The sequence below is a fragment of the Micromys minutus genome, assembly GCF_963924665.1.
Source record: "Micromys minutus genome assembly, chromosome: 26".
Classification (NCBI taxonomy): Eukaryota; Metazoa; Chordata; class Mammalia; order Rodentia; family Muridae; genus Micromys; species Micromys minutus.
The window spans coordinates 8,625,400-8,640,751 of NC_137961.1; the positions used below are offsets into that span (position 1 = coordinate 8,625,400).

The 15,352-nt window shown below is 40.8% G+C and overlaps 1 protein-coding gene across 1 annotated transcript; it reads left to right on the forward strand.

Moving 5' to 3' along the window:
* Positions 1-14,143: 14,143 nt before the first annotated feature.
* LOC308437659 (high mobility group protein B1-like) lies at positions 14,144-14,779 on the forward strand (the record flags this gene model as incomplete). Its single annotated transcript, XM_080938769.1, has 1 exon — positions 14,144-14,779. The coding sequence occupies exon 1, from the start codon at positions 14,171-14,173 to the stop codon at positions 14,777-14,779; it is 609 nt and encodes a 202-aa protein (XP_080794895.1). The 5' UTR covers positions 14,144-14,170.
* Positions 14,780-15,352: the final 573 nt, after the last annotated feature.

Here is a 15,352-nt window from a genome sequence, read left to right on the forward strand (position 1 = left end):
GGTAGAGTTGGAATCTTCTGCCATTGTCTTGGGCCCAGATGTGGAACCCAGGGGAGGGGCATTATGTTCTTAGGCTAGCATCTAGGCCTCTAGGTCCGTGGTGATAATATATCTTGGGGTCAATTTCTGAGTTTGTCTTTTTTTTTGGGGGGGTGGGGACATTTTGCTTGTTGGTTTCTGTTTCCTTTCCAGAATTTTGGCTCATGTGGCCTGTAACTGAGCAGATCGTCTACACTAACCTTGGGAGTAGACTTCCGGTGGCTGGCATAAAGTAGAGGGTCTCTGGCTTCTGTTCCAGCAGGAAGTCTCCACCCAGATTAGAGGTTGAAGTCCTGGTGGCCCTTGTGGTTTGTCATCCAGCAGGGAGTGTCCTTCCAAGTTTGTGGCTGGGGTATGGCCATGAGGAAAGGATGGGGGAGGTGAGGATAAGGTGGGAAGCTATTGGGTGTGACTTGTGATTTGATAGGGAGTTTCTGCCTCAGGAAGCAGAAAAGATAAGGTTCCATAGAGCAACTCATACTTATTCCCCATTTAATTTGCTCTAATAGGTTCCAAGTTCTTCACATGTGCATGTCCTTCGTACAGTTATTGTCTAATTTTCTGTTCATTGTAGTTATTTATTTAAAATAAAGTTATTTATTCACCCGTCAACCTCATGGTCAACTAAATTTATTCTCTGGTGCGAAGCTTTACTTAGAGAAGTTCCTATAGTCTGATGAGGAGCATGATGACCTCAGTCAATACTAGAGTGTCACATATTTCAGGATTTCTAAAAGAGAATATTTTAAACATCTTACTGCAAAAGCAGTACAAAGGTGAGAGCTATTGTACTGCAAAGGCATAAGTGCTAAGAGCTGCTCTTCCTCTAATGCGAGCATCCCATCCCCTGGCTGCTAGAGAAGGAAGCTTCTGCTCATCTTCAGTGTAACTGCCAAACTATTAAAGAGGCAAGGACATTGTGAGTGTGAAACCACGGCTGCGTTTTTATTAATTATAGCTGTCTGAAATTGGTTGGCTATCCTTTGTAAAACCCACTAGCAACTACATTCTAAGCACGCACAAGCAGTGCCCCGCAAGCTCTGATGCCTGTTTAGCTGTGCCAGCAACCCCTCAGCATCCTGCAAAATGTCTCAGATATGTTCACTTGCGTTCTTCATACTGGTGCTGTCTCCCAGCAACCCCTCAGCATCCTGCAAAATGTCTCAGATATGTTCACCAGTATTCTTCATAGTGGTGCTGTCTCCAGCAAACCTGAAACTCTTAAGTCTCACCTTCGTCTGGTTCACAGGTCCTTACCCCGAGGGAGAACCCCTACTTCCACTTCCTCCTTGCCCAATAATCACTGTAACCCCCAATCCCTGCTCTCTGAGTTTGAGAACAAGTCTAGACCTCTTCCACCGTTTCACTTTGTTTCACAGAATCCTGTCTAGCAAGGTAGACAGCTTATACACCTTGGCCTTACTTACAACTCCTTCAGTGTAAAGGAGTTCAGTGTTCCAGTCTCCACTGATGAGAAGACCCAGACGCTGGGAAGCATGGACAAAGGCAAACATATGAGCGCCAGAGAAACAAATATAACGGCAGCATGGCCACCTTCCTTCACAGTCTTCATAGGCAGTGAAGAACTGTGCTTTACCTGCCTACTGTGATTCATCTTCCAAGTAGTTAAACCAGAGCAAGATTGTTTCCTGAAGTTCCTATCAGAGAAGAACCCTGCTGTTCATTAAAAAAAAAAAAGACAAAACCAATGTCCTTTAATTTTTTTTAATCCATGGTTTCCATGGGCCCCTAGAAATGTACCACTGGGGAAATAAATACTCAATTTTGTTTCCTGAGTAAGTTGGGTACAAATCTTCAAGAAGCCATACAGCACATCTTTACTGTTACTGGGGAATCAAGATTCCTTTTTGTGAATTCTTAGTTTTGTTAGTAGAATAATTTAAAAAGCAGTATTAGAAAGAAACTTGAGGTCCCCCAGAGAAAAACAACAGAGTAAGCAATTTGTAAATCTCAGCATCTTCTGGGCGGGAAGACAGATTACAGGAAGAGACATAACCATGTGTTTTGAGTCCAAGAAAGGACACAGCTTCAGGAAAGGAGGTTGACAAGCAGCTTCACTGGGAAGGAAAGGAGGAACTTTGGAGGAAAAGGGGAATGTCTAAAGCCCCAAGGTTAGCATGATTAGATTTTGGACCCGTATCCAAGGAGGAAACAGAAAGAAGAAAGATAAACAGTTACTAAGTTTGAGTTAGAAGTCAGAAAAATAGTCAGCTCTACCAGTGAAGATCTGCAAGCAACTGTGAGGGAGAAGCTTCTAGAAGCTGTAAGCACACTGTCTCACTAAGGAGACGGTTCAGCCTCTCATTGTAAATTCAGGATAAGAGGCTTTACTTCTAGGTAGTCTCCTGGCCATGTGACTGACAAACCTAGTTGGACAAATTTCCTGGGAAAGGATAATAATATACTCATTTAGACCATTTAGAAGGTCCCTTCTAATGTTCATTCAGCCAGGTCAGTGGCAAGATGCAGATTCTATTGTTTTGATGGGAAGAAAGTATATCTCTCTTAATGGGTCTAAACAAAGCCCTCAGATCCTCACCTTTTTATATGGTGTTTTAAATCTAATAAAGAACAAAACTGATAATGAGGCAAGGCTCTATTCTCAATGGACTCCAATCCTGCTAATGCCTTAATCATTGTCCAATGTAGACCAAAGACAGTGACAAAAGTAATGGGGTTTGCACTTTTGTACTTATATGTTAGTAAAATTATTAAATTACCATGCCTGAGAAGTTAACTGGGACTGAAGTTTACTGGGAGAAAGTAGGACATAGAGATCTAGAGGCAAAAGACAGCAAATGAGTCAGAGCTGAGAATTCTGAGCTGTTCAGCACTGGCATCCCCTTTATCATCAGAGGGGGTAAGAGCTGGTCTCTGGCAGAGCTTTCCACAGCAATTTATTACCAAGCATACACGTAAGGCAGCCCAAAGCTCTGCACAGTGACATGAAATGCAGCCTCAGCAGCAGCTGCTGAACGACACAGGAACATACGGAGAGACCATTTTGTTAGCTTCCGATTCACAACAAATGCCTGAGATAATCAGTTTGTAAAGAGGAAATTTTTTATTTGGCTTAATAATTTCTAAGGTTGAACACTTATTAAAAGGTGGTTGTAGAACCTGTGTGCCTGTGGTTATTATTATCTTTAAAGGTCCCTATAGCAAAGAGACATTTTCTTCACGAAGGATGCAGACTACACTCACCTGTGGACAAAGACAGGTGTTTAGGATGTGGTTAGGAATTATGCTGGTTAGTAAAGTGATGGCTGTGGGTTCTCCTCCCAGATCTATGATTTTACCTGCTAAAGGTTTGTTTTTATATTCGTTTGGTCTTGAGCCTTGGGGTTTCTCATTTGTTTTGTTTCCAGCAAGTTGAATTCCATGAACAGGTTCACATTGACTCTACATCACTGTTCCCTTTGTTGTGGCTTCTTTTTTTCCCTTTGGCTAAATTCTTATTAAATGCTGCCCTTTCTGGGCCAGTAATGAGGTTAAAACTAAAGCCTGTGTCTCAGCCTTTGTGATTTAAATGCAAAGGCAGCACTAGGAATATTCAGGACCCTTTAGAGAAGGAAAGGCTGGAAGGAAAGAGTATGAAACACTAGAATCTTCAGTAATCAGCATCAGTTTCCACAGTGGGTGTCAGGATTATTCAGAGCATCCACTGCTTTCCCAGACTGAGAGGGGCTAATATTAACTCATTACCAAGCTAATCCTGAAAAGCACGTAATGTAATCTTTTTTGGCTATTTTATTTGTTACATTTCAAATGTTAGCCCTTTTCCCTGTTTCCCTCCACAAACCCCTTATTCCCATCCTTCTCCTACCTGCTTTTATGAGGGTGCTCCATCACCCACCCACCTCACAGCCCTGGCCTCCCCCTACACATGGGCATCAAGCCTTAACAGGACCAAGAAAGGGCCTGTCATCCCATTGATGCCAAATAACGCCATCCTCTGCTACATATGCGTCTGGAGCCATGGGTCCATCCATGTGTACTCTTGATTGCTGGTTTAGTCCCTGGGAGCTCTGTGGGGTCTGGTTGGTTGATATTGTTGTTCTTCCTGTGGGTTACAAACCCCTTCAGCTCCTTCAGTCCTTTCCCTAATTCCCCCATTGGGGTCCCCATGCTCAGTGTGAGCATCCACATCTGTATTTGTCAGGCTCTGGCAGAGCCTCTCAGAAGACAGCTATATCAGGCTCCTGTCTGCAAGCACTTCTTGGCATCCACAATAGTGTCTGAGTTTGCTGACTGTATATGGGATGGATCCCCAGGTGGGGCGTTCTCTGGATGGCCTTTCCTACAGTATCTCCTCCATACTTTGTATCCTTGTTTCCTTTAGACAAGAGCAATTCTGGGTTAAATATTGGAGTTGAGTGGGTAGCCCCATCCCCCACCCAGGGGCCTTGCCTAACCTCTGGATATGGTCTCTACAGGTTCTCCTTCCCCTTTGTTGAGCATTTCAGCTAATCTCTTTCCTCCTAGGTCCTGGGAGCCTCTTGCTTTCCTGGCCTCTGGGACTTTATGATGGCTACCTCCTGTTCTCCCATTGTTGGACACCTCTGGTCAATTTCCTGACCATTTGTATATCATCCTCATCTCCTTCCGTACCTGATCTTGCCTCCCATTTTCCCCTCCTCCTCCTGTCTTCCTCCCAAGTCCCTTCCACTCTCTACCTCCTGTGAGTATTTTGTTCCCCCTTCTAAGAAGATCTGAAGCATCCACACTTTGGTCTTTTTTCTTCTTGAGCTTTATGTGTGTGGTCTGTGAATTATACCTTGGGTATTCTGAGCTTTTTGTCTAATATTAACTTATAAATGAGTGTATACCACAAGTGTTCTTTTGTGACTGGGTTACCTCACTCAGGATGATATTTTCTAGTTGCATCCATTTGCCTGCAAATTTCATGAAGTCATTGTTTTTAATAGCTGAGCAGTACTCCATTATGTAAATGTAACACATTTTCTGCATCCATTCCTCTGTTGAGAAATATCTGGGTTGTTTCCAGCTTCTGGCTATTATAAATAAGGCTGTCATGAACATAGTAGACCATGTATCCTTGTTGGATGTTGGAGCATCATTTGGGCATATACCCAGGAATGGTACAGCTGGGGCCTCAGGAAGTACTGTGTCCAATTTTCTGAGGAACTGATTTCCACAGTTACTGTACCAGTTTATAACCCACCAACAGTGGAGGAGTGTTCCTATTTCTCCACATCATCGCCAGCATCTGCTGTCACCTGAGTTTTTGATCTTAGCCATTCTGACTATGTGAGGTGGAATCTCAGGGTTGTTTTGATTTGCATTTCCCTGATGGCTAATGATGAGCATTTCTTTAGGTGCTTCTCAGCCTTTGGTATTCCTCGGTTTAGAATTCTTTATTTAGTTCTCTTCCTCATTTTTTAATAGGGTTATTTGGTTATCTGGAATCTAACTTCTTGAACTCTTCATATATTTTGTATACTAGCCCTATAACAGATGTAGGATTGGTAAAGATCTTTTCCCAATCTGTTGGTTGCCGTTTTATCCTGTTGACAGTGTCCTTTGCCTTACAGAAGGCTTGCAGTTTTATGAGGTCCCATTTGTCTATTCTTGATCTTAGAGCATAAGCTATTGGTGTTGTGTTCAGGAAAATTTCCCCAATGCCCATGCATTTGAGGCTCTTCCCCACATTTTATTCTATTAGATTCAATGTATCTGGTTTTATGTGAAGGTCCTTGATCCACTAGGACTTGAGCTTTGTACAAGGATATAAAAATGGATTGATTTGCATTCATCTTCATGTTGAACTGAAGGACCCTAGGGACTTTCACCAGCCTTACATCCACAGCCTCAGGTCAAGACTAGGCCAGGTACCAGCTTTCTGCCTTGGGTCAAGAGTAGACCAAGTTTCATTCTCCACCCACAGTTCTCAGGAGGAGTAGGAACATTCTTGAAAGAAAAAAAAAAAACAAAAAACAAAAAACAAAAAACAGAATATACTGACCCTCTGGTCCCAGATAGAGTTTGAATGCATCTCATATGTTTGCTAGCCAACAGGTTCAAAGGTCAATATGCTTAACCATTAAGTTTATGTAACCTATACCCCTAAAAAGTATTAAAAACTGCTTGTTATAACCATTTGGGGGTCACCTTCTAGTCACTTGCCAGAGGGACTGATTGAGGGTGGACCGCTATGTGCCGAAAAATAAACCTCTTGCGTTTGCATCAAACTCTATTCTTGTGTCTCACTTAGGGGGGGTCTCCCAGTAGTTAAAACTCACTTCAAGTCTTACAGAAACAGCACCATTTCTTGAATACACTGTCTTTTTTTTCCACTGGATAGTTTTAGTTCCTTTGTCAAAGATCGAGTGACCATAGGTGTGTGGATTTATTTCTAGGTTTTTAATTCTATTACATTGACCTACCTGCCTGTCTCTGTACCAATATCATGCAGTTTTTAATCACAATTTCTTTGTAATACAGCTTGAGATCAGGAACAGTGATTCCCCCAGAAGTTCTTTTATTGTTCAGAATAGTTTTCGCTATCCTGGGTTTTTGGTTATTCCAAATGAATTCGCAAATTGCTTTCTAGCTCTATAATGAGTTGGAATTTTGATGGGGATTGCATTGAATCTGTAGATTGCTTTTAACAAGATGGCCATTTTTACTATAGTAATCCTGCCTATCCACGAACATGGGAGATCTTTCCATCTTCTGGGATCTTCAATTTGATTGTCTTTATATCATTTTTTTTTAAATCAAATAATGCCAATAGGAGCTTTTGGGGAAAAGGTGAAGGAAGGCTAAGTTTAAGTGTGTAACTGGGGTGGGGGTTTAGGCTGTCATCAACCTTCTGACTTGTATATTACCAAAATGGAAAAACAATTCCAGAAATATTTTTGGTATAAACTGTTTAAAAATAAAAAATTGTATAATTTATTACATGAAATAAAATTTTAATAAATCATTAAAAAAATTTCTTTCTTCAGAGACTTGAAGTTCTTATCATATAGATCTTTCACTTGCTTGGTTAGACTTATACCAAGATATTTTATATTACTTGAAGGGTGTTGTTTCCAAAGTTCCTACTTTCTGCATACTTGCCTTGATATTTCCAAGAAATGAGGAATTAGGATTTCCTCTCTGGTTTCTTAAACCAGTAAAAAAAAAAATTAATTAAATAGATTCAGAAGGAAGCTGGAGGACAATGTTATTAGAGTTTGAAAGAAAATCAATAGGGCAGAAAAGCTCTGAATCTCAGTTAGCTTCTGGGTAGAAGAGATGGAGAGAAGAGAGAAAGTTATGTCTTCTAGGGTCAGGTTCCAATAAAGCCAGCAAGGTCAGCAGTGGAAACTTTCAAACAGCTACATGGCAAACAGGAAGAGGAGAGCTCAGCGAAAGTGAAAAGACCCAGTGACAGTCAAACAAAGCATGGTTAAGCTTTGGGCAGTATTTGCAAGAGAGATGAGTAACACTAGGGGCCTTCTGCAAAAGTCATATGAGAAACTACTACTTTGGAAGTTTTCTAAAAAATAAACATGTACATATATAAAAAATAGTTAAAATGCTGGAGTAATAATGGAGTAACGATGCCCCTACTAGACATACCAGAGGTTATCAAATAAGAAGTCCTAATGTCAGGGATAAATTATCTTGACTGGAGTTTTGGGCCAGTGAGGTCCCAAAGACCCCAAACATCACAGGATATTGCCATTAATCCTACTTACCCTGAAAAATGTGACAATAAGACCCCACTGCCCAAAACATTACATACTGAGTCTCAGAACATGGAGCAATTGGGATCGAAGTGACCTGAACGCTTCATCCTCACTAGCTAGCTTTTATATTTTTGGAAACTGCTATGCAAAGGAGAAAAGTAAGCATCAGTTTTATGCTTGGCCCAGGGAGTGGTGCTATTAGGAGGTGTGGCCTTGTGGGAGTAAGTGTGTCACTGTGGAGGTGACCTTTGAGACCATCCTCCCAGCCATAGAGCAGTCAGTCTTCTGTTCTCCGTTGGATCAAGAAGTAGAACTCTCAGCTTCTTCTCCAGCACCATATCTGGCTGGATGCTGCCATGCTCCTAGCCTTGATAATAATGAACTGAACCTCTGAACCTGTGAGCCAGACTCAATGAAATGCCCGTTATAAGACTTGCCTTGCAATTGTGTTAAAAACTGCATGGTACTGGTACAGAGATAGGCACGTGGATCAATGGAATAGAATAGAAGATCTAGAAATGATCCCTCACATATATGGTCACCTGATTTTTGACAAAGCAGCTGTAAACATTCAATAGAAAAAGGACAGCCTCTTCAACAAATGGTGTTGGTCCAACTGGCACTCACCATGCAGAAGAATGAAAATAGACCCTTTCTTATCTCCTTGTACAAAGTTCAAGTGCAAGTAGATCAAAGATCTCCACATTAAACTAGGTACACTGAAACTATTAGAAGAGAAAGTAGGGAAAACCTTAGAACACATAGGCACAGGGGAAATTTTCCTGAATAGAACACCAATGGCTCATGCTCTAAAGTCAAAGACTGACAAATAGGACTTAATGAGATTGCAAAGTTTCTGTAAGGCTAAGGACACTGTCAAGAAAACAAAACGGCAGCCAACAGGGTGGAAAAAGATCTTTACCAACACCACATCTGATAGAGGCCTAATATCCAAGGTATACAAAGAACTCAAGAAGTTAGACACCAGAGACTCAAACAGCCCTATTTTAAAAATGGGGTACAGAGCTAAACAAACAATTCTCAATTGAGGAATATCGAATGCTGAGAAGCATCTAAGGAAGTGCTTGACATCCTTAGCCATCAGGGAAATGCAAATCAAAACAACCCTGAGATTCCACCTCACACCAACCAGAATGGCTAAGATCAAAAATTCAGATGACAGCAGATGCTGGCGAGGATGTGGAGAAAGAGGAACACTCCTCCACTGTTAGTGGGGTTGTAAACTGGTACGACCACTCTGAAAATCAGTCTGGCAGTTCCTCAGAAAATTGGACATAGTACTACCTGAAGACCCACTTATTCCACTTCTGGGCATATACCCCAGAGAAGCTCTAAAATACAACAAAGACACATGCACCACAATGTTCATAGCAGCCCTATTTATAATAGCCAGAAGCTGGAAAGAACCCAGATGTCCTTCAGTAGATGATTGGATACAAAAATTGTGGTATATTTACACAATGGAGTACTAATCAACTATCAGAAACAATGTCTTTATGAAATTCCTAAGAAAATGGATGCATCTAGAAACTATCATCCTGAGTGAGGTAACCCAGTCACAAAAGAACAGACATAATATGCAGTCACTGATAATTGGATACTAACTCCAGAAAGCTCTGAACACCCCAGAAACAACTCACAGACTATATGAAGTTCAAGAAAAAACAAAGGCCAAAAAAAAAAAAAAAAGAAAAAAAGAAAGAAAAGAAAAGAAAAAGAAAGCCCCAGTCCTTCTTAGGGAAAACAATGTATAGCACCCTCTCAGAGTGTGGTACACCTGGACCTCAAATCATTAATAATCCAAGAGCTACGAATATAGCCTTGTGGCAATTTTTGGTATTCACGGATCATAATGCTTAATCTATACCCAACAAGAAATCTGTTTCCATGTTATGTTCTGTCCTACATGTACTTCATGCTTATGGTAATTCATGGGATTTCTACACATGCTATTAAACCTCTAAAAGAATTAAATACTGACAAAATTATTCATATTATGTTATGCCAAAATGCCTTTAAAAATCTGTAAATGTATCCCTCTTTAAAAAAAAGAAAGAAAGAAAAGACAGAGTTTCTCCTGGAAACCAGGCTGGCCTCAAACTCAGAAATCTGCTTGCCTCTGTCTCCCAAGTGCTGGGATTAAAGGCATGTACCATCATGCCCAGCCAACTGATAAAAAATGTTTCTTATGTACCTGAAAACACAGATTCAGTGGTTAGCATCTGTCAGTTAGGATGATTGCAAAGAGGGTTTTCCAGAGACTTTCTGACTTTGTGCTCAGAGTTTTAATCATTTACTGAGAGTAACTGGAGTATTTAGGTTAAGGTTAAAATTTAAATTTTCTTTTTCTTCGATTGTCAGATTTTGTTTAATGTATAAATTTTCATTGCTAGATGACTTTACATTTATAATCATTATAGCATTATACATTCCTGATATTACACATTTTTATTGTTATGAAATATAAAAAACAAAACAAAAAAAAAAAGAGTTGCCTTGGTCATGGTGTCTCTTCACAGTTATAAAACCCTAACTAAGATAGCTACTAATTCCCATTTAGCAACTCAAGGGAACCAGGGTTAAGTACCCAGATAAGAGAAAGAGGCAAGAAGCGCTCACATCCTATTCTGTGGCAAAATGCCTATGGCCCTTGTCACTAAGCACAGCCTCATGAGGAAAGCACCTCACTCTGAACTTAAACTGCAACTTGGACTAAATGATGCAGTATTTAGTGTATGTGTTTCTATGGAGCAGCATTGAAGTACTTGCTGGGCAGGTTCTTATCGGGGAAAGAGGAAATTGAACTTGCAAGCTTGCCAAGGGCTACTTGACCTTCCTTAAGTAGAGGCTGTGAAGGTTGGGCTCCCCAGATAAGATCAGAGAAGGGGAAGCTCTACTGGAAAAAGGGAGTCCTCCATTTTGTACTGAACTCAAAGGAGCTATCCTGATGTGGTAGACTTTGACATTAAGTAGCAGGGTTTCCCAACATGGTCTACTTATAGGCACTAAATAAAAGAACCCCCTCATTACTCTGAAAATAAACAATGGTGTCCCTGGGTGTAGACTGAAGTATACTGGTCACTCTGAGTCTTATGCTACATTCTGGGCTGGGATGTTAGAATACCAGCCAGTACCCCCTCAAACTGGAGGAGCCTCTATGAATGTAGGACATCCCCTCGCTTTCTCAATGCAGCAAAGGGAAAAGAGAAGCCTGGCTGATTGCTTACCTCTCTGAATTTATTTAAAGCAGTGGTTCTCAACCTGTGGGTCATGATCCCTTCAGAGGTTGAATGACCCTTTCACAGGGGTCACCCAAGACCATTGGAAAAAACAGATATTTATATTACAATTCTCAACAGTAGAAGAATAATAGTTATGAAATAACAAAATAACTTCATGGTTTGGGTCACCACACATGACTCTATTAAGGATAACAGTACTGGTAAGGTAGAGAGACCCACTGGTCTAAACTTATCTGCTTACTAAGGGCAAGACAGTGAGCAAGGAATTTAAGTGACTGACTTTCCCATCTATAAAATGAGATAAACAGTTTTATGTATAGGCTTATATATATAAAAAAAAAGAGTTACAAAATGTGATGATAAACCTTGATTGGCAACTTGATAAATTTATAATCACTAAGGAAACATCAATCTGGGTATATCTGTGAGACTATTTCCTGGGAGTTTTAAATGAGCAGGGAAGACCCAACATAAATGTAGGTAACCCCATCCCATGGAATGAGATCCAGGACTGAACTTTAAATAAAGGAAAAGAGCAGAGTTGAGCATCAGCATTTCTCTCCATGCTCCTGATTGTAGATGTGACCATTGTCTCAGCTCCTGCCACTATTTTCCTTCCTACTGTCAAAGGGGCTTATAGTTCTCTTAGGAATGTCAACTGTGCTTTGTAAATTTCTTCTTGCTCTTCTTTTTGACACAATAAAATGTTGTGGGGGTTTTTGTTTTGTTTGCTTTTTGTTTTGTTTTTTTGTTTTTTATGCTAAGACAGAATTTTTAGGAACCACTAATGAGGAAGCTAGTCTCAAATATCAAAGAGAAACAGCAGTCAGAAGCTGTTCTCTAGGCTCATTCCCATCTCATCTACAGGCAACTGGTATAGGCCAGCCCCAGACTCAACTCCCCTATCTTTGTTCCAGAAGTCAGCACTATGCAACTCCATGAACTTAACAAAGTAGCTCTGGCAGGAAGCCATCTAATGGCAGCTGGTACTCATGAGAGATACCCTTGTGACCATCCTCCTATACTGTACGTGTGGGGGAATGACAATACTCTTTGAGAAAAGCTACAGAGTTAATGGAGTAATTTTAATAGGTAGGGTAATTTCAGCCATCTTCCTCTTACAAAGAACAATTTTTATTATTTGAATATAGACCTATATTTTGAGACTGTGTTAAGACTGTGTTCCATGAATATGATCTGATATAAAAGACCACAGCACCTGAACTTATGAGGACACAGCCACTCTTGTCCCATCTGCTGTCCCCTTCCCCATCTGGACTCACAGTGGCTCAAAGACCTTTCAGATGTAGGGCCCAGACTGATGAAGAAGGGATGATTTTGAAAATGACCAAAAAAAGTCAAAATTGTACTCACCAAGAACATTACGTGTGCTTTCTGCATTTGAAGATGTTAAGAACCCAAGTCCAGGGAAATATCTTAACATGTATGAATTATACCCTCCTACCCTGAAACGCACCATGGAGTTCCTTCCCAGAATAGACTTCCCTGAATATGAGTACTGCCTGCATAAAAGGATTTAGAAGCTAAAAATAATTTGACCTATGCATAGCTCCAGCCGTGAAAGCACACAGCACCCTGTTCTGCCCTGTCTTCTCAGCAGCAGTAAGAGGATGCCACGCACTGTGCTGTCCCTGTTAGTGGGATACACCAGATGATCAATGGAAAAAAGAGAGCCTCTATGCGGTGAATCCAGGTTTCTTAGCAGCAGGGAGATCAGCTTTGGTGGGACTGAACCGGGACAGCCTCCTTGTAGCTCTTTTTACTGTCACACAAAAGGCACCTTTGTCATGTCAACTCCAGCAAACCAAAATGTCTTATCTGATCAAGGGACTAAATCTTGAAAGACCAATCGCCTAAGTAATTCTCAGCCACAGGTGACTTCCTGGTTCATCAGGCCTGTCTCCAGACTAAGATACGCAAAGGCTCTGCAAAAACTTCAAAGAAATAGCCCTATAAAATGTGAGATAGAAATCACTGACAAAAGGCTACTTCACAGCTTAGGCACCATCCCTCCAGATTCATGCCAGGTACAGCCATCAGCTAAAATTCTGCTCTACTGTTCAGAGGCAAGAAGAGGAAGAGCAAGGCCCTTGGGCACTGACTTCTAGGGTCTGCCTGGCTTGTCTGAGGACTAGAGTGTTGCATTAGAAATGCTTAGGACATTGTAATTATTATACTCAGGACCTCTTTCGGGACTGGATATGTGAGCTATATATATATAGCTGGTCTCTAGGCAGAAAAGAACAACAGGAAGTACCAAACAACCCAAGGCCAATGGGGTTCTAGAGAATTTTCTATGATCCTATGTGATCCTATCCTGAAAACCACAAAGTCATAGTAGCATTAGGAAATATGCAGATTAATTTGAATTCACCTTAGGAGATCAGAGAAATGGCTCAAAAATTAACTTCTTTGGTATAATTCCAAAGATGTTTTCAGGGCCCTGAAAACTTACCCGTTACTCACTGGGGAGATACATAGAATAAACCATGAGCTGTTCTGCTCTTCTTCATGGGACAACAGCCTTTGTCTTACACAAAGAACGTAGCTCCGGGGACCAAAGAACATCCTACTAAAGAGCAAAGTTCCATGGGTTCTGACCAACAGGCTTAGTAAGGAGCACCTTGAATGTTTATTCATATCTCTGGGGGTTGTATCTTGTTTTCATTTTATAAACAATGGAGCTGAAGTCCCAAGAAATTGGTAGTGACTGGTAAAATAAGGCAGAGTTTAGAGATAACCTGGATTTCTCCATTAACAACTCAAAAACCCAAATCTGTTGGGAGGAAGGAAATGGAAGTGTCATCACTTTAAGGGTATGTGATTGTATTTCAAGGAAGAGATCAAAAATCTGTTCAAGACAATGCGCATGTGGAAAAATGATTAGATCCCAGTGGTTATCCACTTATGGTTCTAAAAAGTAGATCAGAAGACCATTTTCACAGCCAAGTTTTCAAAACAGGAATCACTTTAGCAAAAATGTATAGAATCGGCTCCTGCTCTCACAGCCATTACAGTACATTGAGCTCCATAGAGACAGCGCCGGGGCAAGCGAGAGCCGGACGGGCACTGTAGGAAAATCAACTAAACAAGGGCAAAGGAGATCCTAAGAAGCCGAGAGGCAAGATGTCCTCATATGCATTCTTTGTGCAAACCCGCTGGGAGGAGCACAAGAAGAAGCACCCGGATGCTTCTGTCAACTTCTCAGAGTTCTCCAAGAAGTGCTCAGAGAGGTGGGAGACCATGTCTGCTAAAGAAAAGGGGAAATTTGAAGATATGGCAAAGGCTGACAAGGCTCGTTATGAAAGAGAAATGAAAACCTACATCCCCCCAAAAGGGGAGACCAAAAAGAAGTTCAAGGACCCCAATGCTCCCAAGAGGCCTCCTTCGGCCTTCTTCTTGTTCTGTTCTGAGTACCACCTAAAAATCAAAGGTGAGCATCCTGGCTTATCCATTGGTGATGTCGCAAAGAAACTAGGGGAGATGTGGAACAACACTGCCGCAGATGACAAGCAGCCCCAAGAGATGAAAGCCGCCAAGCTGAAGGAGAAGTACGAGAAGGATATTGCTGCCTACAGAGCTAAAGGAAAACCTGATGCATCGAAAAAGGGGGTGGTCAAGACTAAAAAGAGAAAGAAAAAGATGGAAGAAGAAGATGAGGAGGAGGATGAAGAGGATGAGGAAGAGGAGGAAGAAGAGGAAGATGAAGATGAAGAAGATGATGATGATGAATAAGTTGGTTCTAGCGCAGTTTTTTTTCTTGTCTATAAAGCATTTAACCCCCCTGTACACAGCTCACTCCTTTTAAAGAAAAAAAAACAGAAATGTAAGGCTGTGTAAGATTTGTTTTTAAATTGTACAGTGTCTTGTTTTGGATAGTTAACACACTACCGAATGTGTCTTTAGATAGCCCTGTCCTGGTGGTATTTTCAATAGCCACTAACCTTGCCTGGTACAGTCTGGGGGTTGTAAATTGGCATGGAAATTTAAAGCAGGTTCTTGTTAGTGCACAGCACAAATTAGTTATATATGGGGACAATAGTTTATTTGTTTTTTTTTTTTTCTGGTTTTTTTTTCTTTTGGTTTTATTTTGGGTTTTTTTTTTTTTTTCATCTTCAGTTGTCTCTGATGCAGCTTATAAGAAGATAATTGTTCTGTTAACTGAATACCACTCTGTAATTGCAAAAAAAAAAAAAAAAAAAAAAAAAAATTGCGGTTGTTCTGTTGACATTCTGAATGCTTCTAAGTAAATACAATTTTTTTATTAAAAAAAATGTATAGAATCTCTGTACCGAAGCTCCAACAGCT